General features: G+C 47.4%; 1 protein-coding gene across 1 annotated transcript; it reads left to right on the plus strand.

The window, feature by feature from the left end:
- The first annotated feature begins 366 nt into the window (after positions 1 to 366).
- Positions 367 to 17,904, plus strand: ABCG8 (ATP binding cassette subfamily G member 8). The gene is made up of 13 exons (XM_044262413.1): positions 367 to 429; positions 5,075 to 5,176; positions 6,623 to 6,773; positions 10,195 to 10,433; positions 10,943 to 11,075; positions 11,171 to 11,440; positions 13,638 to 13,800; positions 13,890 to 13,973; positions 14,841 to 15,040; positions 15,483 to 15,559; positions 16,338 to 16,605; positions 17,557 to 17,684; positions 17,767 to 17,904. The coding sequence occupies exons 1-13, from the start codon at positions 367 to 369 to the stop codon at positions 17,902 to 17,904; spliced, it is 2,016 nt and encodes a 671-aa protein (XP_044118348.1).
- The last annotated feature ends 7,533 nt before the right edge of the window (positions 17,905 to 25,437 follow it).

The raw sequence follows: 25,437 nt of genomic DNA on the forward strand, positions 1-25,437 counted from the left end.
TTGGGGTGGCCGGACTCTCCCCAGAGAAGCCTCAGTAAAGGAGCCAGGAACACACTGCCCCGCCTGCTCCTCACCGTGCTCTGGTATCCCTCCCCAGACCTTTCCAACAGCAGGACTGGAGTTTGGCCACGGATGCCATTATCTGATGTACCTTTACCCAGAGTGTGTGTGCTATCTTGGCAGTGGGCAGAACGCACAGCCTGTGTTTGTAGGAGGGCCAGCCTGGGAGGAGTGCTAGGAGAGAGGCATACTGAACCAAGGCCAGAGACTACCCAGCCCTGAGAAAGACAATACACTGGTGCTGTCCGGTAGCCACTGAGGTGGAAAGGAAGCTGCAGCAGAGGGGCACAGACACCACGGGGCCCCATGGCTGAGAAGGCCTCAGAGAAGAGAGGACTGTGGAACAGGGCTGCTCCCCAGGATGCCTCTGTGAGTGATGGGCAGTCACCTCAGTCATGGGGGGCGGGAGCAAATGGGACCTTTCTTTCCTCCCTCAGGAACTTTGTTTTAACTCCACCAGGACCACAAGGAGAGGGAGAACATGGCAGCAGGACTCTATTTCCTGGGCATTAAAGGGCTGAGGGGAAGGGATTTAGGGGACGGGGTGGGTAGGGGGCCTCTGAGGTCACTTCCTGCATGAAGAAACACTCCTACAAGGAAATGATGTTCCTGTTTGTGACTTGGGCTGATGTAGCTTTTTCTGAATGAGACTCCAAAGCAGAAATGTTTTCACACATACCAGGGACTCTGCAGTGTCTCCTTCATCTGTGTGTCTGTCAAGCTCAGAGTCCGATCCAGTAAACTGCTGAGATAGGATGGCAGGTGACTTCTATGGGAACATGAGAATTTATGCACAAAACGTGGCTACAACAGGCAAACATAAGACCCCAGAGAGAGCTAGAAGGGACAGAGGGCAGCCAGGGGGACATGAGGTTGGGGCACAAGTTCTCTACCCTTATCTTACATGAGAAATGTTTACTTGAGAAATGGGCTTTGGCTAAAATCAGGGTGTGGGTTGGATTTGAAGCAGGATGCTAAATTGGAAGATGGAAATAGAGCAGAGCCCACCTTCTATCTCCACCTCACCCCAGACCAGCTTGCTGTCTTTGCCTGCCATGGAGAGGAGGGAAAGACAAGAAGGTCTAAGGACTCCACACCCAACAGGGAAGGCCACAGGTCACCTAGTCTGGCCCTGAGTTGCTAGGATGTGACTTCTACCCAGCACGTTCCTAGTTCTCTCTGCAGCCATGACAAACAGCCACTTCTGATGTGCAAACACAGCCAGTCCTTGCCAAGAAATGACTCCTAGGAGCTGAGACTTCAGTGTTCATGGCCTGAATATGATATAAAGTCAGCAGTGGCTTTGGGGACGCTTTCTGCCGAAAAGGTCTGACAATTCAGCCACCACAGCATGGAATGCAAACAAATGCCCAAATCAAACATCCAGGAATGCCTACTGTTTCCAGTTTCCTTTTCTCCAATCCTCTTACTCAAGGTTCCAAGTGACAATCTACCCCCAACATTTAAGGCATCTGGAACAACAGAATGAGGGCTACATATCTTATGTCTAGAGGTTTTAAAATTATCAATCAAGCTGGGCGCCTGGGTGGCTCAGTGGGTTAAGCCGCTGCCTTCGGCTCAGGTCATGATCTCAGGGTCCTGGGATCGAGTCCTGCATCAGGCTCTCTGCTCAGCAGGGAGCCTGCTTCCTCCTCTCTCTCTCTCTCTCTCTCTCTGCCTGCCTCTCTGCCTAGTTGTGATCTCTGTCAAATAAATAAAATCTTTAAAAAAAAATAAAATAAAATTATCAATCAAGCTAAGCACTTGAAAACAGTTTCTATCTTCTTGACATACCTTCCTCACATCCTGAAAGATCAGGTGTAAATTCAGAAATTCTAGAAAATTTTGGAGCAGCAGCTATAATGTGCGGGCATAGGGGAGCCAGCTCCCAGCCCAAGCTACAGCCTGTTCCCCCTTCTCTGCCCAACCCTAGCTCTACTCATGACTCACACACCCTTATGTGGTCATACCATCCTGCCTACCCACATTGCATTCACACTCCACAGACAACTGGCCCTCTGGCCTGGGATGCCTGGAGTGGCAAGTGTCCTTGGCCCACAGACTCCTCAGTCCCTGGGCAGAAGCATAGCCCAAGAGGGCCCCAGTCCTCAGGGCAAAGATGTGTGAGATCTGGTCTGACCATTTTAGTAAAGGCCCAGGCTCACCCTCTCAACCAGGAGTAAACCCTGCATGTTTCTACCAGGCATGGAGTCCTCAGCGCCATCACTACTCAAGGGCATGGATTCCTCAACTTAGAATAAGGAACTTGGGCTCTGTGCTCCCAGAGTTCCTTTCTAATCTATGCTTCTGACTCGGGAATTTGATCAGAAGTTAATACAAGGAGAAATTACAATGTAGCTCAGCAGGAGCCAAGCAGGTTACCTACAAATAAACCTGCTTTTGCTTTTTTTGGGTGTCACCTGTCAGAAATTCAAGTGATGTACTGACAGTTATACTGATTAAGATGTCAGCTGAATAGATATTTAAGTATTTGAAAAATACAGAGGATTTGTCAAAACCTCAGGAAGAGTCTAATAAATCCTTCCTGGGGCCAAGGAAATATTTCAAAACGGAACAGAGGCTGCCCCCAACCCAGCAACGAATTCTTCCTCTGAAATTTTCCCTACCTGTGCAGGTCCAGGAAGGTAGTCTCTAGATGGCTGGTGCAGAGTTGAACCTGCCTGGAATGCAGCACCTTTCTCAGCTGCCCTCAATCTCCCCCAAGAGATCTCCTTCTCCATCTTTGAGGTCACAGACCCTGGGCCCTCCTCCTTCTCCACGGCCAGCTCCTGCCTTAGATGTACTGACAACTAAGAGGCAAGGTGGCAGAAGAATTCTGGAGTTCTACTAGCTCTCTCACTCTCACTTGGAAAACATATTTTAAAATGTTTCAGACACATCAGAATATAGAATAATGAACCCTCACGTACGCACCACTAATTACCAGGAGCTCTGAGGCTCGCTCTCTTCGCCTTTCTCTGTAACCTTCTCTCCTGCATTCTTCTCTGTTTCCCAGAGATGGCCCTTCTGCTAAATGAGGCATTCATCTTTCCCATTTTTTTTCCTGTATAATTTAGGATCTTTATGGTAATAGTTCTAACATCAGACAAGATAAGTAGCTATGGTCTGTTGTTTCCATACTGCCGTGGAACTCTAGGGACTACTTACTCAGAGGCTGCTGCCATAGACTATCGCCTATACTGATTTCCCTCCTTTCCCATGGGGCTGGAACATCCTTTCAGAGGACCTCTGACCTCCACTACTACAGCTAAGTCTGACAGAGACTTTTGGATGTTATTTTCACATAAGTCATAAGTCAGTTTATTTTCACACAAAGCACAGGTAGGCATTGCGTACACAGTGTAAATATACCCTGAATGGATGCTTGAGGTCAGCTTGCCTCTATACCTAGGCCTGTCATGCTCCATCCTAACCACCTGTCCCATTCATTAAAACCTAAGCTTCTTTGCATGGTGACAGATGGTGACTAGATATAGTGTAGTGACCATTTTGCAGTGTACACAAATTTGGAATTGTTATGTTGTATACCTGAACTAATATAATGTTATATACCAATTTTACCTCAATTAAAAAAAAAAAAAAGCTAAGCTTCTCAGAAACCATCTTTGTCACATCCAAACCCAAGACTGAAAAGAGTGATATGGGCTCCCAGTAAGTACTGGACGCTTGATTGAAGAACACATCAGTGTGAGAAGAGCAGCTCTTGGGAAAAAGATCGGGGTCAACTGGAACTTGTTAATAAATACACTTTATCCTGCACTAAAAAAAGAAAGAAAAATGTTATGCATTTAAAAATAGAAAAATAGGGGCACCTGGGTGTCTCAGTGGGTTAAAGCCTCTGCCTTCGGCTCAGGTCATGATCTCAGGGTCTTGGGATCAAGCCCCGTATCGGGCTCTCTGCTCAGCAGGAAGCCTGTTTCCCTCTTTCTCTCTCTTCCTGCCTCTCTGCCTTCTTGTGATCTCTGTCAAATAAATAAATAAAATCTTTAAAAATAAATAAATAAATAAAAATAGAAAAATAGAAACCTTTCGGGACGCCTGGGTGCTTCAGTTGGCTCGGGTCATATTCCCAGGGTCCTGGGATTGAGTCCCGCATCAGGCTCCTTGCTCCGCGGGAAGCCTGCTTCTCCCTCTGCTTCTGCCTGCCATTCTGCCTGCCTGTGCTCTTTCTCTCTCACTCTAACAAATAAATAAATAAAATCTTAAAAAAAAAATAGAAACTTTTCTAGGCAGGTTGTTCTTTTGGGGAACCTCAATGATTTAAATGATTGAACTGATAAAATAGAAGGAATTCAGATCTGCTGATGGCTAATACCAAAGATATCAGCTGACACCATGAAACACTGATTTAACTGATTTACAAATATAGGATCACTCCAACAACAGCAAGATGATGATGATGACCATGACAGTGATAGGGACTTCTTCTGAAACCTCCCAACAGCATTCTGAATGGCTGTGTTGTGCTAAACTCATCATTAGAATAAAATGCAACTTTTCCAAAGATGGTGTCTTCCAAATATTGAGCATTAGCTTTTTGATATCTATTTCCTCTCACATGTCAGGTACATGGGAGTCTGTCTGGCATTAGGAGATAATAAGCCAGACGCAGGAAAGAGAAATTTTGGGCCAACCCCCAGCTCAGGTGCCGTCAGAGCACAGAAGCTCACAAAGCTCTCTCCAGTCCAGAGTCTGAGTCTTGTCCATCATAGGCTGCCTGGGTCCAGGCTCCACCAATCTTGAGACTGAGTTTTCTAGAGCCAGGAGCTGTGCTGGAGAGAAGTCCCAAAACACCCTCTGCAGGGAAGGACAAATTCGCCCTCACGGATGCTCCTATTTTCTCATAGCCCTTGGGATCCACCTGCCCAAATGCACGTTATTCAGTTCTCAATCACCCTAGTTGCTGCTCTCACCTCCTGGGTCTCCTCCCTGTTTTCTCTTAAGTGCTCAGCAGCTTTTGAAGGAACCCCTCACCTGTCATGTCTTCCAGCAGGGCCTCCAGGACAGCTTATTCTCCTCCGAAAGTGACAACAGCCTATACTTCACCTACAGTGGCCAGTCCAACACCTTGGAGGTCCAAGATCTCAGCTACCAGGTAGAAGCACACCTGAGGAGAAGTGGGAGGAGTGGGCAGGGAAGGCCAAATGATCCTCCAAGTGAGAACTGAAGGGTGAGCCCATGCCGGCCATGTTAATGCCTCATATGTTGAGTGAATGTACAGGAATGCCCTCAACTACACATAACATAGCTGGAGGTTGATAGGCTAAGAGAACGAGACCTTTGTTAAAACATAAATTATGTGAGGAGTGCCTGGGTGGCTCAGTGGGTTGAAGCCTCTGCCTTTGGCTCAGGTCATGATCTCGGGTCCTGGGATCGAGCCCCACATCGGGCTCTCTGCTCAGCAGGGAGCCTGCTTCCCCCCTCTCTCTCTGCCTGCCTCTTTGCCTACGTGATCTCTGTCTGTCAAATAAATAAAATCTTTAAAAAAAACATAAATTATGTGAACTGTGGGGGAGGAAAAAACCTCAAACTTTTTTTAGCTTCAGATTTTGGAATAATTTTAGACTTTACAAAAATAGTAAAGAAGGACCCCTGGGTGGCTCAGTGGGTTAAGCCTCTGCTTTCAGCTCAGGTCATGATCTCAGGGTCCTGGGATTGAGCCCCGCATCGGGCTTTCTACTCAGCAGGGAGCCTGCTTCCCCCTCTCTCTCTGCCTGCCTCTCTGACTACTTGTGATCTGCCTGTCAAATAAATAAATAAAATCTTAAAAAAATGGTAAAGAGTTTCCATATACCCTTTGCCCAACTTTCCCTAATATGTTAACATCTTGCATTACCCAGTGGAAAACAAACAAAACTAAGAAATTAACAATACCATGACACCATTCTACAGACTTCAGGTTTCACCACTTTACGTTTTATTATTATTTGTTTGCAAAATATACTGTCCCTTGAACTAATAAGACATCCAGAATGCAAGGACCGCTGGCCTTTCAGAGGCTTTCAGGGTACCTCTGGTCAGATTCAAGACTTCCATTTCCCAGACCCACCTGGGGGCAGACCCCAGTTGGTCCAAATGGAACATGCTGGGGGCTGCAATACTGAACCTCAGAGGCCCAACCCAGGCTTCCTGTAAATAGATGTTAGAACAAGCTAATGAGGCACACCATAACCTTTCTCTGCTCTGCCACTCATTAGCTATGTGAACTTGAAAGAGATTTACACAATGCCTTGTACATGGTAAACCCTTAATAAATCATTAATAAATTATTATCCTTAAGCGAAGACATCATTTTGCTTTATGTTGTATTTTCCTTTCTGTTCTGCTGTTGTACTTGCTTCCCATGTCTCAACTTCAGACTTGGAAATAGAAGCTTCAGGTTCTCAGCACAGGGTCTCGGCAGGGGCGCCAAACTCATGCTTGATAGAACCTGGGCATGGGCCCCTCAACCTGTTGTGTATCCTATATAGAGGTGACTAGAAGTTGCTGAAACCCTCTGAGCACTCAGCTCTCTGAGGAACCTTACAATGTTTCCCCACAGGTCGATATGGACTCCCAGGTGCCCTGGTTTAAGAAGCTGGCTCAGTTCAAGATGCCTTGGACATCTCACAAGGATTCTTGTGATCTGAGCATCCAAAACCTGAGCTTCAAAGTGAGAAGTGGGCAGATGCTGGCCATCATAGGGAGCTCAGGTACCACTAAGGGCAAATAGTAATGGGTTCGGTCTCTCCTGGAAAGCAGACCAGCCCCTCAGAAAGATGGATGCTCCTCACAGAACCCTTGCTGATGAATAGAACAGCAGAGCAGAGTGGGTGAGAGCACAGGTTCTGGGTCAGACAAACCTGGATTCAAATCCCAGTTCCTCCATTTACTATCTCTCAGGCAGTCGCCATCATTATGAATCACAAATATGCCTCTTGAAGCGGTAGCCAGGGCCTGGTCCCTAGTTAACACCCATACTGAGACAAAGCAACAACCTTTCCAAGATCATCAGTCAGCTCCAGAATTCAATGTTCTTGTCAGGGGACTCCTCCACCACCAGGGACATTCACTCACTGTTGCCCTACGACCCGGTAGGCACAGCTCCTGCTGCAATTCCCACTTCTCAGAGAGGCCCTCTAAGTCTTAGTGTAGGCTTCAAACACTTGCAAAGATCCAGATTCTTGGAGTGCCTCAGAGTCACTTCCACAGGCTAAACTTAAACTTATACAATGCCAAAGGTGAATGGAGCCTTGGAGAACAAAGTTTACTCTCTCCAGTGTATTCTTTCTTTCTCCTTACCAGTTTGGAAGCCTCTTTTAAAGGAAGGTTTTTAAATTATCAGTATTTTCAGTCATCAATATCTCTAGAGTATCCTCCTGTTTCCCCTCAACACATGCACACCTTCATTTGACAAAAAAAATTTTCTAAAGTCTAGAAAAGTGAGTGATTCACCTAAGAACATATATTTCATGCAGAGTTGGAACTAGAACTTTGATCTTCTGATTCCCAGATCAGGGCATTTCTCTCTTACATGGTGTGAGAACATGTTATACCTTTTAATTAATCATTTCCAGAAGTAAAGATTACTGAACTTTTGAACATCTCCAAATTTTTAGTCTTCTGATAGGGAAATTCTATTTATTATCTAACCGAAGATCAAATAAGATAATGTGTGCCAATGCACTTTGTAACTTCAATAACACCCACAGGTCAAGTCCTGCCCACTTTTGGCCCTGCCTCTGTAATTCTGATCTGAACAAGAAAACAAGAGACACTTCATAGGCCAATTTTATTTTGGTAACTCCTGGTAGTTTTTCTTGTTCTATATGCTTTTTCCTTCATGAACTGAGAATATGGGGAATATGTGGGCCCTGTAGAGGCACTTCCACTAAGCCTCAGAGTCATCACAATTAATACTCACTACGCTTACCCTGAGAGCTGTTAGCATCCCTTAGGAAAGTGAAGTTCAGAGAAACTGAGTAGTCTCCAGGACTTCTGACTCTAGGCTCAATGTTATTTAGCTTCAGGTTTACTTGACTGAAATTATTTAAGTGATTTCTCCTTAGGATTTATTTATTTGAGAGAGAGGTTGAGGGGAGGAGGGAGGAACCTCAAGTAAACTCCCCACTGAGTGTGAAACCTGCCACCAAGGGGCTCAATCTCAGGACCCTGAGAACATAACCTGAACCAAAAAATCAATAGTTGGTTGCTTAACCAACTGAGCCACCCAGATCCCCCTAAATGATTTCTTAGAAAGATTTATCAATTATACATCCTGTGGCTCTTACTCTGCTTAAGAAATTAAGAATGAAACAAAGAATGGATGAATGCTCAGCATAATTTATAATAAATAAAAACGTTGCCCCAGATACTTTGGCTCCTTCTGCAGAATCAGCAGTAGTAACAAAGGTGTTTTCCAATGAATGAATATATTTAACTGGAGACTCCTGCTATTTTATAAGGCCCTTGAATGCCTTTGGTGTTGTCTTCTGGTCTGCAGGTCTGCCCAGTTTCACTAGGCAATCTCCACTGGAAAGGCCACTCATACCTCTCATAAAATGTTTATGAAATGTGGTCTTTGAACTCCTGATTGGGAATCCCATTTTACCTATGAATGTTGACAAAGTCCCCAGCTATCTCTGATCCTGGATCTAATATCTGAGCCTGGATAGGGAGCAGGACCAGAGCACTCCACTCTGGTTTCTCTGAATATTTTGCTCTACTTATGTTCTCAGGGACCTTGAATGAGGTGTAACTTGGAGGTGGCATGCAAGTCCCTTTCTAGTGTGAGAACCTCTGATCAGTAAGCGTAAGGATTAGTGGAGAGGCTTCTTGAGTTTTGCTTTTTTGCACTGGAGGCATGGGGCTTCTTGCAAGAAGCATGTGTGTATGGCAAGGAGAGGTGGTTACATTTGTGTATTGGCTCTTCCCTGTTTGAAAACAAGTTGCAAAATTTTCTGAGGGGCACCTGGGTGGCTCAGTAGGTTGAGTGTCTGCTTTTGGCTTGGGTCATGGTCCCAGGGTCCCGGGATGGAGCCCCATGTTGGGGTCCCTGCTCAGCTTGTGCTCTCTCTCTCAAAAAAATAAAAACTTTTTTTTAAATTGCTCTCTGAAAGAAATTGATAGTAAAGAAACCAAACCCTCACATGGGGGGAATGGGGCAGAGCGTCAACCCTAGCTGTCTTCAGTGTTCTCACAGCTACAGCCCAACTGGCATTCACAGCTTAAATGGCTGTCAAAGAGTCTCATCAAATGCTTCTGGAAACCTGATCCAATCAGACACTTCCCCCAAATCAATAGCAATTGCTGTCACTCAGAGGGGGATGGTGTTAACTTAGGGCAACAGATCACTTTTTCTAGAGAGTAAAAAGTACCACAGATTAAAACAGGAGAAAGACAAATATAGAGAAATACACGTGTATACTGTGGCTTAGTTTTAAAATCATGTCCACATCTATTATTCCTCTATTTTTTTCCTCCTTATTTCCGAAAGTAAGTTCCAGTTTTGCATTTTTAAAAAACACCCTATTTGTGAGGTCAAGACCCATGCTGGGTTCCTCTCTCAGTTGGGAGTCTGCTTGAGATTCCCTCCCTCTCCCGCTGCCCTCCCGCCCACTCATTCTCTCCCTCTAAAATAAATAAATATTTTTTTTAAACACCCTATTAATTCTCCAAAATTAGTCCTCCCCACAAAGCCAGCTTCTGAGCCAAAGGTTGCTGGCACTTTTACCACCCAAAAATGGCTAAGCTTCATGGGGCAATTAACACCAGCACTACTTGATAAAGAAATGGGCTTATTAGAGGTGGAAACAGGCATCTACTTCAGACGCAGCCAGGGCCAGGACTCCAGCCCTCTTCTGCCATGCAGCCCCTGGCTAAATGGCTTGAACCCCCAGCATCCATGTGCCTCCAGCGCCTTAACGGTATCAAATTGGCTGCAGGTGAGAGGCCTGGAGCTCCAGGTGTTGGGACTGCCCCATCCGGGTCCAAAAGCTGTGCCACTTTCCCTAGGGGCTGGTCACTGCTGCAAGGACAGAGCAGTCCAGGGTGGCTGGAGAGTGTGTGGGATGCCGTGGCTTCCAGGTTGGCCCCCACAGCTCTGCTCTCAGAATGTCTATGGTGGCTTCACAGGCTATGGGAGAGCCTCTTTGCTGGACGTGATCACCGGGAGGGACTACGGCGGCAAAATTAAGTCAGGCCAAATCTGGATCAATGGGCAGCCCAGCACGCCTCAGCTGGTGAGGAAGCATGTGGCCCACGTGCGCCAGCACGACCAGCTGCTCCCTAACCTAACCGTCCGTGAGACCCTGGCTTTTGTTGCCCAGCTACGCCTGCCCAGAACCTTCTCCCAGGCTCAGCGCGACGAAAGGGTAACTACCTGATCCTGGTGACCCCAAGAAATCATGACATCCTTCCCCTCTCCCACTCTCCCTCCCTGCCTCAGGGCCCAGCTCCAGGTCGAGTTTGAGCCTCCCAGCTCACCATCCTTCCAACCGTTCGCTCAGCCTGGCCCTCAGACCACCTTTAAACCCCCACAACCCTCTGTAAGCCGCCCGGGCCCTGGCCAGTTCCCTTCACGGCACAGGGCAGAATGTGTGAGGCGCCTCTATTTACCTGTTCTCCTGCCCTCAGGGTGGGCAGGGAGCCCAGCTGTCTTGTCCCCAGGGCGCGGCCACATTTCCAACATGACACCACGGCCTGCACGTGGGATCCTCTCAGGACAAGCGGAAAGAATGCGGGAACAAACACAGCGTGGGCCAGTGAAGGCTGGCGCGCAAACCCATTCGGAAGGGCAGGCGCTTTGCGCTGGGGGACAACACTCACGTAGCCCCGAGCCAGGCGCACCGCCCGGCGTCTAAAAGCCAGCCATTCTCCGCAGGTGGACGACGTGATCGCCGAGCTGCGCCTGCGCCAGTGCGCCAACACGCGTGTGGGCAACGCGTACGTGAGGGGCGTGTCGGGCGGCGAGCGGCGCAGAGTCAGCATCGGGGTGCAGCTGCTGTGGAATCCAGGTGAGCGCGCGAGGTGGGGCCGCGGCGCCCGCCGGGCTCGGGCCGGGCCAGCCGGAGTCCCACTGGCTCACGAGGCCCCTCTCTCCGCTGGAAAGGAATCCTCATCCTGGATGAGCCCACCTCCGGGCTCGACAGCTTCACGGCCCACAACCTGGTGAAAACCCTGTCCCGGCTGGCCAAAGGCAACCGGTTGGTGCTCATCTCCCTCCACCAGCCTCGGTCGGACATCTTCAGGCTGTTTGATTTGGTCCTCCTGATGACGTCCGGCAGTACCATCTACTTCGGGGCAGCCCAGCACATGGTGCAATACTTCACAGCCATCGGCCACCCCTGTCCTCGCTATAGCAACCCTGCCGACTTCTACGGTGAGTTGCCGGGCGGTGCCTCCACCCACCGAACCCCGCCAGGGTCTGGTGGAGAGATTCCGGGAGGGAAGCTCAGAGGCTTCAGGGGAGCAGGGCCTAGGAGGGGGGCGGGCACAGCGGCTATAGAACGTGTGTCCCTTTGCCAAGTATCAAATGCTAGAAACAAAAGGCCCGAATAAAGCAGATTTCTCCTGCGCACAATGGATAAGAAGCCTACGAGAATTCCAGTGGCTGGAGGAGATAGAATCCAGGAAGGTTTGGACCAGTTTCTAGAATTGTGGTCTTTATTCAGACTCTGTAGGGAAACTTAGGGCACCCAAGGTCAGGAGGCCACCAGGAAATCTTAAAGCCGTGCCCTGGTGCCCTCACAGAGGCAGAGAGCCTGAAGGCACTGGATGGGAGAGAGGGGCCCAGGGAACAGGAGCTCAGAGCCATTTGGAGGTCCTGGTCAGTGAATCTCTAGGTAGGAAAATTGTTGTGTCATCCCAGAGAGGCCTTTCTGCTTGGGGTTCTGAGCTCTCAGCATAGGGTAAGCCAATTCCTTCATTCCTGGGGAGGCAGTTGTCTTTATAGCTGCCTGACCTGAAAGCAGATGCCTGGATCCTGAATGCCGAGGAGTGTCATGGCTGCTGGCCAGGCCACACAGCTTCACCAGCACCGGGGGAGACGGGAGCTGTGGCTTGTCTAATTTGTCACCTGGAGCCCCTGGCTTCCTCCCAAGATACTCCAGTGTGGCAAGGGCGTCACCAATAACCATGACAACAGGGACCATGTCCTTAAGGGTAGACACTGGGCCCAAAGGCACCAAGCTCCAGAGGGTTTCCCGTGGACTCTCACAGCCCTGCCAGGGTCATCTCCGTCCTTACAAATGAGAAGATCAAAGCCTGAAAAGTTAAACCCCTTGCAGAGAACTTGTAAGGCACAAAATTGGGACTCATAGCCAGTGTATCTGACCTCCCATCCTAACTCCTGGCCCTGGGCCCACATCCTCCTCCCAGCATCCAACATCCATCCCTCCCCCAGGAGGACAGGCCACTCTCTCCAGCCTGCCAGCCCTTGTGCACTCACACTGTGTGAACTCACAGGGCCCCTGTCATCCTGGCCAAAGGGAGCAATGTGCAGTAACCCCAGAGAGGGGTTACTAGACGCCAAATGTCCACAACAAACCTGAAAAAAAAACCTTTTTCTTTATACTGTTATCATTTGGGGAGGGGGGGCTCTTGCCTACCACCTACCAATCTGGGGTACAGGGCCTGGTAGTACCCAGAGAGTCTGGTGTTCTGAGCTACAGGCCTATACACTAAGGAGAATATTGCATTTTATAAGACTCCTCCTAGACATTATCCTGCCTTAGGACATGTCATGAAAATGGCAGGAAGGAAGAGACAGAGGTTAAGAGGGGGAATAGTGGGAGGTGAGCCACACTCCGGCCTGGAGTAAAACTGGGCTCAGGAGGGCCCTGGTTATGTTTGGGTGGTGTGCCTTTCCGACATGCAGGAGCCCCATGAGAGTAGAGCTGTGGCTGGGGTTCCCAGATGCTCCCCAGAAATAGTACGGAGGTGGGTGTTGAGCAGCCTGGAGAGCAGCGACAGCTCTACTTAGAATTGTCCAGACTTGGACACCCTCTGGCCAAAACACTCTTCCCTTTTAGATAGCTTGCTGATGGAGCCAAATTACTAATTTACAGTGAGAACTAGAACTGCCTGGTGCTCAGAGTGCCCAACTGTCTCATGGCCAGCCCACCTTCTCCCCATGGGCAGGAACATCGGGGAGGCTGAGTCCTCATCTCAGGTTTCTTAAATGGCTGGAGTTGGAGCCAGGACATAATTGTGCCATGACCTTTGGCTCCAAAGGTCCAGTGCTTTCCATTCTTTTCTAGGGATGTCTCCATAATGAGCCTGGGTGTTGGGATGGGGGCCAGGGCCCACAGGGCCTCTGGTGTTACCCTTCCCCTGCAACAGGCTTTCCCCTGAATTGGATGTGGCCAGGCCCAGCAGGGTGGGAGGCCAGCCCTGGGTGCCTCTCTGCCTCTCTCTTCTCTGCTCTTCACTTCATGGTCCACTCTCAGAGGGTGGAGAGCATGTCCTGGAGCCCCCAAGGGTTGACCAGCATTGTGAACTGGTCTTGCGTCAAGCTCCTCGCCTGTGAACAGGTACAGAGACCCAGCCACCCATGGCCCCGCATCCTCTCCTTACAGTGGACTTGACTAGCATCGACAGACAAAGCAGAGAGCAGGAAGTGGCCACCAGAGAGAAGGCTCAGTCCCTTGCGGCCTTGTTTCGAGAAAAAGTTCATGGCTTTGATGACTTTCTGTGGAGAGCCGAGGCAAGGGAGCTGGGTGAGGGCACTTGCCCAGAGAGGTAAGGCAAGCCAGGGTGGCTCTGGGTGGAGAGCTCCTTATAGAAGGCAGTCATGCCCTCACCCCATGTCACACCCTTCTTCTTGACAGCCGGGCCCTCCCCCAGGACACCGACCAGCCCCCAACTCCCATTGAGCTGCCTGGCTCTATGCAGCAGTTCACCATGCTGATCCGGTAATTATCTGACATTTCACTCCACTGCCACAAACCCTGTCCCACAAGCCCTTTCTATCTAAAGTGAATTTGGAGGAAAAAGCAACAGGTAGAATCATTTTTAAAAACCACTGTCACCAAGACCACCACTAATGCTCTTTGCAACTTTTATTCTTTAAGCAAAATTAAAATGTCCTTACTGGCCAGATGATTGGAGAAATTTCATAGGATTGTGGTGAAAAATTCAGACAATACAGGAGAAACTCAAGTGGAAAGGAAAGGTTACTGTCACATCAGGCCTCAGAAAAAACTAGACCCACATGTTTGGTGTGTTTCTTTCCAGATACTCCCATACATGCAGCATTTTAATATGTAAATGTGATCATACTTTGCATACTGTTCTGTAACCATTTTTTTTTGTTTTTGGCCTCATATAGAATAGGTGTCTACCTTTCATCTGACTAGGTCTTCTTCAGCATTCCAAAATTTTCATTCCATAATTTACTTTCCTGCTAAGAACATAGTCATGTTCCTTTTTTTTTTAGGCTTTTGCTATGACAAGTAATGCTGTGACAACAATCCTTGTACATATGTCTTTACACACCTGATTGGTTATTTCCTTAGGATAATGTCTTTAAGTAAAATTTCACAGTTGATACATTGATAGTAAGTTGATAGTTGATAGTTGATAAAGTAAATTATTGTGTACCTAGTGTGAGACAGGTGCTTTCACCAATGATCTCATTTGAGTCTCACAGTCCTTGTGAGGGGGTAGTGCTATTCCCATTCTACAGATGAGAAAAGAGAGACTTACAGAGATTAAATGACATTGCCAGTGTGACAGGGCTGGTATATATTGTTCCCTTGGCACCTCTTTTGTCTTCTAAGTCGTCAGATTTTCAACGACTTCCGAGACCTGCCAACTCTCCTCATCCATGGAGCAGAGGCCTGCCTGATGTCCCTGGTCATCGGGTTCCTCTATTACGGCCACGGGGCCATCAAGGTCTCCTTCATGGACACAGCTGCCCTCTTGTTCATGATCGGAGCTCTCATCCCTTTCAACGTGGTCCTGGATGTCATTGCCAAATGTGAGTGTTGCTTGCTCTCTTGTGACCCACACCTGAAAGAGCCAGAAGACACAGCGTTGTTCATTCCTCTGAGCTGGTCCAAAGCCAGCCTATATTCCTCCACACTCCTGAGGAGAATGGGTTTGCTGAACAGTTTCACCATGATTGCAAAACAAAAGGTGGTGATTGTTTTTAATGTTCGCACATTAATATTAGTATGCAAATGAAAGCAGATTACCCAGGAGTCTTAGGCATTCTTATTATAGCAGGAATTACACTTGACAGCAATGCACAAGTCACAGAATTACAAACATCTAAATTAGGATGGTTTAACTCTGCCTGCTTTTTAAAAATAGAAGCCATTTAGTCAATGTGACTATTTATAATTATACTAAGAGAGATTCAAAAACAAAAACACTGAAAATTAATGTCACTTTCATTCTCCTTTTCTACCCCTTTTTAGGTCACTCAGAGAGGGCAATGCTTTACTATGAACTGGAAGATGGTCTCTACACTCCTGGTCCATATTTCTTTACTAAGGTGACTGGTCAGGGCTGAGAGCAAGTGACCAGGTTGAGGGCAGGGTCTGAGAAAGCTACACTGCATTGTACAAAAGCTCCAGAGAAGTATTTTGCTGAACTAGAGGGCTGTGCCTCATCTGGGATTAAAGATGTCACATTTGCTAGGGGACTTTCAGAGGCATGCTGTTTTTAAAACATTTACCAGAAGGCCAGTACTGTGGGACTAGGAATGACACTTTTCTGGTCAGCAGAAACCTTAGGGAAAAAAAGGGTGGGGTGTGGGAGGAAGGAAGGAGAAAAAGAGAGAAAGAAAGAAAGAAAGGAAGGAAGGAAGGAAAGAAGGGAAAAAGAAAGAAACAACCAGCATACTTCACCTCTCTGATTTCACAACATCTCCAGGAAGCAGACTGGCTGTTACTATACTTATTTCCAGGAAGTGGAGGCTCAGAGAGGTTATGCAGTTGTCTCAAAGCCCCATAGCTGTTAGGTCTGGGCAGGCAGGGTGGGGACTTGAAACAGAACAGATGCCTGACTTCCATTTGTCACCAGGCCACATGGCCTCCCTGGGGGAAACTGCTCTGAACTGTCCCAGATGGCAAACATGGCATCTGCAGAGGGAAACCAGCAGGGAATTCACATTTCAGGGTCCCACACCCGCACCCACGGGCCCTCCTGCTACGCCTGATGGTCAGCGGGAGGGGAGGTTGGCATCATTGAGGGTTATTATCTTTAAACGTTTAAAAACAATGACAGTGAAGGCACCAGCTGCACACCCTCGCAAGGGCTACTCTTTGCAGATTCTAGGGGAGCTTCCAGAGCATTGCGTCTACATCATCATTTATGCGATGCCCACCTACTGGCTGGCCAACCTGCACCCGAGCTTCGAGCCCTTTCTGCTGCACTTCCTGCTCGTGTGGCTGGTGGTCTTCTGCTGTAGGATCATGGCGCTGGGTGCCGCCGCCCTGCTCCCCACATTCCATACATCCTCCTTCTTTGGCAACGCTCTCTACAACTCCTTCTACCTCACTGGGGGCTTCATGATAAGCTTGGACAATCTGTGGACAGGTAAGGCCTGCTCCCCTCCCTTGCTCAAGCTTTTTGAGGCCTTCTAGGTCTGGATGAAGCCTGCTTTCACCTGGGGATGAGAACTCACCATTTAGAGCCAAGTGGAGCCTGGTTTTTCTGGGAGCCAACTGTCCTGCTTGTCAAAGAATGACTCCATGAGAGGGTGCAGATGGCACCTTCTATCCCCCACCTGACACCTGGAGGTCACCCTTGATTCTCTCTCACTCTCCACATTCTCTAGTGAGTCAGATCAGTTCTGCCTCTCACATCTTTCTGAAATGTCCCCTTGCCTGATCCCCCAGGCTGGCCTTATTGTCGGGTCTCAGACCACCGCAGTGAGCCCTGTGACCCTGGTCCTTCTGTGTCCCTCTTGACCCTCGTCCACGCAGAGGGCACTTTGTAAGGTTCAAATCCATGTCACTGCTCTTTTCAGGCCCTCTGGGGGGCTAGCTCCCTGTTTCCCCCACCTTGCTCTTCTGAAGTCCCCAGCACACTTCATGCACTCACATCTGAGCATGTGTGGCTCTTCTCTGTAGGGCACTGTCTGCCCCCGCCCACATCTCCATGGCTGCTCTCTTCTCCAGACCAGCCAGGCTGGGCTTGTTCCTTCCTCTCGCTCCTGGCTCAGTGCGTGATGGCATCAGGGCATGGACTCAAGATTCTCAGCTCTGCCTCCATGAAGCTGAGCCCATGCTGGGACACCTCATAAATGACTCTTTGAAATTGTTACTTATCCAACATGTGGGGACCCACCCTCAGCTACGTGGCCCCCTCCACCCCACCCCATGTCCCAAGCTGTCACTCTGGCCCTTTCGGCCTCTCCCCGCCCTCCTTCCAACTCAGGGACCTTGCTTTCCTTGGGGCAGAGCCGCCAGAGCCCTGTGTTCATGAGTTCTTCCCAGGGAGCACGTGGCCAGCCTGTGTGAGTAACATGGCTCTCACTGTCTTCAGTGCCTGCTTGGATTTCCAAAGTCTCCTTTCTCCGCTGGTGTTTTGAAGGCCTGATGCAGATTCAGTTCAAAGGGCACACTTACCACGTGGGGGTCGGCAACTTTACCATCCCTATCCCAGGAGACCTAGTAAGTAGCTAAGGCCTTTGAAAAATAGATAACACCTGTCGGAATGTTTTCTCAGGGAGCTCACTGATGTCTGTGTCCCCAGATCCTCAGTTCCATGGGCCTGAACTCGCACCCGCTCTACGCCATCTACCTCATCCTCATTGGCATTGGTGGTGCCTTCATGATCCTGTACTATGTGGCCCTAAGGTTCATCAAACAGAAATCAGATCAAGACTGGTGATTCATGTCCAGGCTTCTGCCTCTTGGTGGGGACTAGAGAAGACCCTTCAACTGCACTCCTTGCCTTCTTCCCAAGGAGCCCCATGGGGCACCAGGAGGACCACACAGCAAGCTCAGCTACACTGACCCTCAGCATTGCAGTGGCACAGGTCGGCCACAGGATGGCAGTAGAATAAAGACAGTAGAAAGGGATTGCAGATCAATGGCCAGAGCTTGCAGTGCCTGGGAAAGTGAAAACTGAACCTGGGGACACCTACAGTGTTGCTAATTTATTTCCTTTTCATATATATTTATATAGGCAACTCAGTGCAGGATGGGAGCAAGTTAGGTATGAATGGAATAGGCTATACAAGAACTGGATCCAGAGGAAACAGTATTGCCTAGCGAAATGTTTGACCTCATCTTCTGGGACCCCCGAACTCTGTGTTAAGTCACTCTCAGTATAGAAAATGACCTGAGACATACCGTGAGATGCCATCCTTTCTTTTGGTGTGTCATGGGTTCCAAAAGCCAAACAGAATAATTAAAAATTTATTGAACATCTACTGTATACCAGGTATAGCTCAAAATGCTTTATTTATGTGGATCCCAGTATACAATTCTCAACCCTTTGAGGTGGGTGGTATCCCATTTCATAGATGAGGAAACAGGTAAAAATTCAGTTTGCTAATAAGTAAGGTTACATTGGTACCATGTGGTGGAATCACATTTGGGGGTCAGAAAGCTTTGGAAGCCTTAGGAGTTGGAGGGCAAAAGGTAAGTGCTGAGCCAGTGCACGGCTTGGAATTCTAGGAAGCCTCCAGAAGATGAAGATTGTTGTTGAGGCTGTGCCAGCTCAGCCAAGCCTCCTAGACTTGCATCCCACTGGCCCTGACTGGGCATTGAACCTTTCACAGTGGCCAGAGTATGGGTTATATCACACCCAATTTCGTGCTTCATTGCCTGAGCACTGAGGACCATCTGACCCAAAACTGGTACACAGAGGGGAGCCAATTGCTCCCAGAGGGAACCCCAGAGTCTGGGGCCAAAAAAGGAGGAAGTTATGTATTTGGGGGGCAAACAGTAAATGATCACCCCAGGTTCCCTAAACTCTTAACTGTTACTGCCCCAGACAGGCAGCGTGGGTCTTACCTGGAAGCTGGTTAGACAAGCAGAATCTCACACTCCACCCAGACCAGCTGAATCTGAGTCTGCATTTTTAAAAGATCTGCAGGTGATCTGTGTACCTGAGTTTGAGAAGCAGCACTTCAGCACACTGCCCTTTAACAGTGCACCAGCAAACTCGGGGTACTTACACTGTGACCTTACACCATGGCGTATTACAACACTGTTACATTGCCACCATCCAAGGGGCAGGCCCAGTTCAAGATGCACTGATTGTTCTGGCGAGGTCCTTCACAGCAAAAGGAGCAAGCAGATCAGGTTGGCAGTTCTCTCTGGTCTCCTTCAGTTTAGAACAGTCCTCAGCTTTCCTTTACTTTTGTGACCTTGACACTTGAAGAGTTTGCAGGATAGCTCTCAACTTGAGTTTGGTATATATATATATTTTTTTTTTTTTTTTAAGATTTTATTTATTTATTTGACACAGAGATAGAGACTTCACAAGTAGGCAGGGAGGCAGGCAGAGGGAGAGGGGAAAGCAGGCTTCCCACCAGGCAGAGAGCCCGACGCAGGGCTAGATCCCAGGACCTTGAGACTGTGACCTGAGCCCAAGGAAGAGGCTTAACCCACTGAGCCATCCAGGCGCCCCAAGTTTGGTATATTTTCATGATGAAATTCAGACCATGAATTTAATGGGATATCACAGGGATTTCCTTTGGCAGAGATGTCATAGAAGTGACACACCCTTCTCACTGTATCCCGTTGCCAGTGAAGTTGCAGTGAAGATATACACTTGGATCACTTGAACTCGGGGGTGTCTGCCAGCCTTCTTCCCAGCCGAGTTCCTTCTTTGGTAATTCATAAGCATTTCGTAGGTAGGTGCTTTGAAACTAAGTTATCTGTTGCTCATTATGCTTTTCATTTATCCATTTTTCAATTTCTATGAATATAAACTTGGAGTTTCCTGTTTTATTCAATGGCTTATGACCCCATAGTATCATCATTCATTTTTATGTTCAGACCATCCTTGATTTGGCCCTGGAAGCCCATTCAAGCAGGCTTCTACATCCTTCTGATCTGTCCCCATCATTGTGTGAACACTTCTTTTCACAAGAAAGTGTTTCAGGCTTGCTTTTCCACCATCAGTCCTTAGACCCAGTGCTTAGAAAGCAGAACTCTTCCTAAAAAATCTTGGTGCCCTTGAGTGGTAAATGGTATCTAGAAGCCAAGATCTGAGTGGTAAGTCCGCACATTGCTACTTGGGCATCACTGCCCCCAGACACTTTGAGGAGGCAAAGTTAGGAATGCATACACGTGTACACAGGTCTGTATATGTGTGTGTGTGTGCACGTGAGCACAAACATATACACACCTACCTGTACATTAATATATCCAGTTCCCAAATTCTAGTACACCAGAGTTGATTATAATATTCTTCTTTTCTGTGTTTATAACTCTCCTTTCCAATTGCAAGAAACCTGGATTGCACTGGCCTTCATATTTTCATTCATTTTGTTAATCCTCTATATGTAAACCAATCTCCCATCCACACGGCATTTTTTTCGGGTGTGGGGATACTCTCCTCACCCTGCTGGGGCTGTATCTCCCCCATCAACTGTCCCCGAGTCCACACAGATGCCGTCCTCATCCTAGTCCAGCCCACCCCGGTTCCTCATTGCATACCCATACTGTGGTCACCTAAAGGCTTTAGGTCTGAAGGGAGAAGGGAGAAGGAGGAAGAGAACATGGGGCTTTTTCATTAACTCTCGAGTGATTCTAAAGTTCATGAGGGCGACAGCCCTCCATCATCTACCACTCAGTTTACAAGGGACCTTAAAAACTCAGTGGGCTCTGGTGCGCAGAGCTGTGGGGGAAAGGGGCAAAGTGCCAGTGCCGGAGAATGGGAGAAACTCCAGCAGCTGCCATTTCCTTTTTTGCTAGAGGATCCTGCTTTTCCATCCTGGTTGTCCTCCCTGGAGCTTTAGCAAAAATCCACTGTGGACCCACCCCCTGAGATTCTGATTTCATCGGTTTGTTTCTGAAACAAACAAACAAACAAACAAACAAACCAAAAAAACTGCTCCTCCCCACTGCGTGCAGGTGGTCTCCTCAGCCCTTCCCTGCCCTGGAAGGGGGAGAGGCCTGCCTGTGAGTAATTTTCAGAAGCAAGGGTTGCAAATCCTTCCTGTTAAGGGTCAAATGGTTGCAAGCTTTGAGGGTCACTCAACTCTGTTGCAGTGTGAAAGTCACCACAGACAATTCTTTTTTTTTTTTTTTAAAGATTTTATTTATTTATTTGACAGATATCACAAGTAGGCAGAGAGGCAAGCAGAGAGAGAGAGAGGAGGAAGCAGGCTCCCTGCGGCGCAGAGAGCCCGATGCGGGGCTCGATCCTAGGACCCTGGGATCATGACCTGAGCCGAAGGCAGAGGCTTTAATCCACTGAACTACCCAGGCGCCCCCACCACAGACAATTCTAAAGCACTCGTGGCACGCTGCGTCCCAGTGAGACAGTGTTTACGAAAGCAGGCAGCACACTGGATTTGTCGCAAAGGTTTTTAAATTTGCAGTTTAAGACCCTCAATTTCAAATTGTGCTATTTACAGGAAATTTTTAATTAAGCAGAAAGTAATGACCTGTGTTGACTCAAATATTTTTTTTCTTTCTCTTTTTTTACGTAGGCACCACACTTAGTGGGGAGCTCAACACGGGGCTTGAACTCAATATCCTGAGATCAAGACCTGAGCAGAGACCAAGAGTCAGATGCTTAACTGACAGAGCCACCCAGGCGCCCAACTTAGTTTTTCATTTTTTAGTTTTTTCAACTTAGTTTTTCATTTTTTCCTGCTCTTGTTCTATAAAAATGATTTAAGACCTAATCTTGCCCTGGGTCAAGCGGGTCTCATCAGTCAGGTTCAGAGAGAGAGATCTTGCACTTTTCTTTCTCCCTTAGGACCTCATTTCAATTCCAGATTAAATAGCCAGCAGTAGGGATATTTAAATGGACGCCAAATCCAGATGCTAATCACAGACCTGGTAGACAAGACTCAAGTGTCAGTCACTTAGCAGAGGCCCCTTCCCTCATCCCAGCACTGGGCCTGGAGTGCCCATCAGACTCTTGAGGGAGAGAGCAAGGGACTGACGGGAAGCTGACAGTAAGGAAGCCTCTCCCTGGCTGACCTGTTCTTTGGAAAATACAGCCGTTGCTCATGCCTGAAAGTAGACACCCCTATTTTCATAGTCAACTAGATCATTCAAATCTCGAGTTGTCCATCATTTGTTTTTGATAGTAGGATTGCTTCTTCCTTCCAAGTGGCTGGGGACAGAGGAGTATCCGGGTCGCTCTCACACCGAGACCCCTCTGGCAGGGGAAGCGGCAGGCTGTTTTCTGCCAGCAGCACATGGGCTGTGAGCAGCTAACAGAACAGTAATATTTGAAGCAAGGGGTTGAGATATTTTTAACACACACCAACTCAGAGGCCGGATAACACTTCTCGGCTTCCCACATTCACTGCCTGTGTTTACTGTCTGTGAAGTTGGAGCTATTTCTCGTTTCCCCAAACTGTGAAAAAGCTCCACTGCCCCGTTACAAGTGAACCTCTTTATTTTTGTTGATCCCACTCTTGCACCGAAGTGGCTGCTGTTAAAAGCCCTCCTCCTCCTTTCAGTAAACTGGAATGTGTTTTCATGTAGGAACATGGGTTTTAAATGACTTCTTGGCCTCAACTCCCACTCTCCTAGCTCTGAGCTTCAAAGTGACATTTTTTATCTCTTCGGAGGACAAGTGTGTGAGGAAACTCTCCATTGCATGCATACAAGTAATCTCTGCTCAGGTCTTGATCTCAGGGTTATGAGTTCAAGGCCTGTGTTGGGCTCCACACTAAGTGTGGTGCCTAAGTTTAAAAAAAAAATTTTTTTTTTGAGTCAACACAGGTCATTACTTTCTGCTTAAACCTCAGAAAGCATAGGACTTGCAAAGCAGGACAGAAGCTGGGCTCATTGTTCGTTCGAGGATGCTTACTGGATGCCAACCAGGGCCAGGTTCTGTTCTAATTGGCGAATAGGAGAGGAAAAGACATAAGCAAGTAAATAATTTTAGAGAGTTTCAGCATGTGCATGCCTGGGGCAGAGTTGGTGAAGATACTACTTTCAAGAGATGTCTGTAAGCAGATCCCGAAGGCCAGCCATTATCCAAACAAATGTTGAGGGCCACGAAGTATGAAGTCGCTTAAATGTTTTTGCTCTGCCTGAACTGGATTTTGTTTCTTTTCTTCTGATGTTTCTTTTCTTTGTGCAAAAAAGAAAAAGATAAGTGCTTATTTTGAATTTGCAAATGCAGCCATTTCCTTTATTTGTACTAAGGCTGCATAATGTGGGCTTTGTAAAGTCCGCAGGTCTGAAAGCAGGATACATTCCTAATGGAAAACAGCAAAGTGATAAATTACCATGATTGTGTACCCCCTGCAGCTATTAGCTCGACCATACTTCAGGAATGTTGCTTTCACTTTACAGAAACTCTACAAATATTGGTTTGTCAGAAAGACAAATATTAAATGGGAAAATTGTGCTCAAACACATGAGAAAACATATGCAGAGTACACACATTGCAGACTTGGGGAATAAATTGTACAGGGAAGAACAATTTGCAATATAAAGCTTGCTTAATAATTTACTGGAATTCACAAACTTAGCATTTATGCCAGGCACTGGGTATTTGACTAAATGGAAGAAAACCTTACAATGTAAGGCTGTCCGGACTGGAAACATTTGTTTTAATGTGAAAGCTTGCTTTCCTAGAGAAACACCCAAACAGTTCAGAGGTTCTAATTTGACTTTTAACTGGATTTTTAACTGAATTTAAAATTTAACTGGATTGTTTTGGGGAAGTTAGAGTCCTAGCCATGTGATAAATCACTGTTGATTCTGATCACCCTGGGGGGATTAACTGCTGTAAGCCTGGGTGTTTCTCAATTTGAATGTGAGGGAAGACGGGTGCCCGATGCACAGTAGCGGGTGCCCATGGTTAGCCCCGCAGAACTCAGACCTGACAACAGCAGATGGGGGCCCTGCGGCCAGAACTGTGCAAGGTCTGGGTTTACAGACATGACACAAAGAACCAGGCCCTGGGGAGTTCACAAGCTGTGGGGTACCTGCTCTTTTAAGTGGCTGTGGGAGTCCTGGAGAGACAAGAGGCTAGGTGGGGAGATGGGCCAAGAAGCCACAGAGAGTGGCATTCCCCCCTATGCTGGCCACCACAATCTCACCCCCACTCCCCAGGAAGGAACAAGAGGATAAGGCAAAGGGGAATGGGGAGTATGCAAGGGACAGCTCTGCAGCTGTCAGATGCTCGTTCTGACACTTAATACAGATAAAACCCCTTCATTTTCAGCGTCCATTTACCAGATATCCTCCTCTACTAATTAATTCTTGCCAACTTTGTACCTCAGGGATCTCAAATTAAGTATCTGCTTGTCCTTGTAACAGAGAAGCTGTGATACTGTCAGTTCTCTACACACAAACTACACCATTTAGCAAAGAAATTCTGGCCACAAGAGGCTACCGCACAATTTTTAACTTAAAATTTTAACACTAAAGTCCTTGCAATGATAAAAGTGATTATGTAAAAATTTGATAAGACCAAAAATGAAGAAGCTTACAGGTTTTTGGAGTATAATTTATTCAAAGCATTTCACATTAAAATTATATTAGGTTCAAACACATGAACATACAATCACATGTAAAACATGATACTTTCCAAAAGTTTACAATGACATTTACTTTTTTAAGAGCTGTTTGTTTATAATTTTAGTCTAAAACACATTATTGAGTGCTAGAATTGTGTTTGTTCTCTGTTTCTATTTGTTTCAATTTGGCTATCAGATATTTAGAAAGCATTTCTTCGCCCACGTAGAATATACAATTACATTGTAAATATTTAAATTCAAAAGGAGAAACCAGTTGAGCCGTTCAGAATGCTAGATGAGGGAGGTTTGTACTCAATTTTCTCTGCACTACACCTTGCATTTTACCAGTGTCAATATAGAAGGCTGGCTTAGAGTCACTTCATGAGAAAAAGACTGTACTGTCTCTAGAGGAGAATGGGGAAGTCCAGGGTATACCCCAAGGTTACACCTCCTCTGAGACCTCTTTCAATGAACACCAATAAAATGTTGCTCCTAACTGAGGGTTGGCATAACTGCAAAAAAATAAGGCCTGCTTCAATGGAATCACTAATGGGAGTGAGGCTTATGGCCAACCAGACAATACAGGTACATACACAATAGCTCCAGTTTCTGCCCCTGGGGAGCAAACAAAGGAGAGTTTCATTAATTCCTCGAGGCTGGGACTTGGCACTGGCCAAGGCCTCTGAACCCCTAGTCTAACTACACATAAAAGAGATAAAGGAAAGCATGGCCAATCCCACCATGATGTT

This window comes from Neovison vison, chromosome 8 (genome assembly GCF_020171115.1).
Source record: "Neovison vison isolate M4711 chromosome 8, ASM_NN_V1, whole genome shotgun sequence".
NCBI lineage: Eukaryota > Metazoa > Chordata > Mammalia > Carnivora > Mustelidae > Neogale > Neogale vison.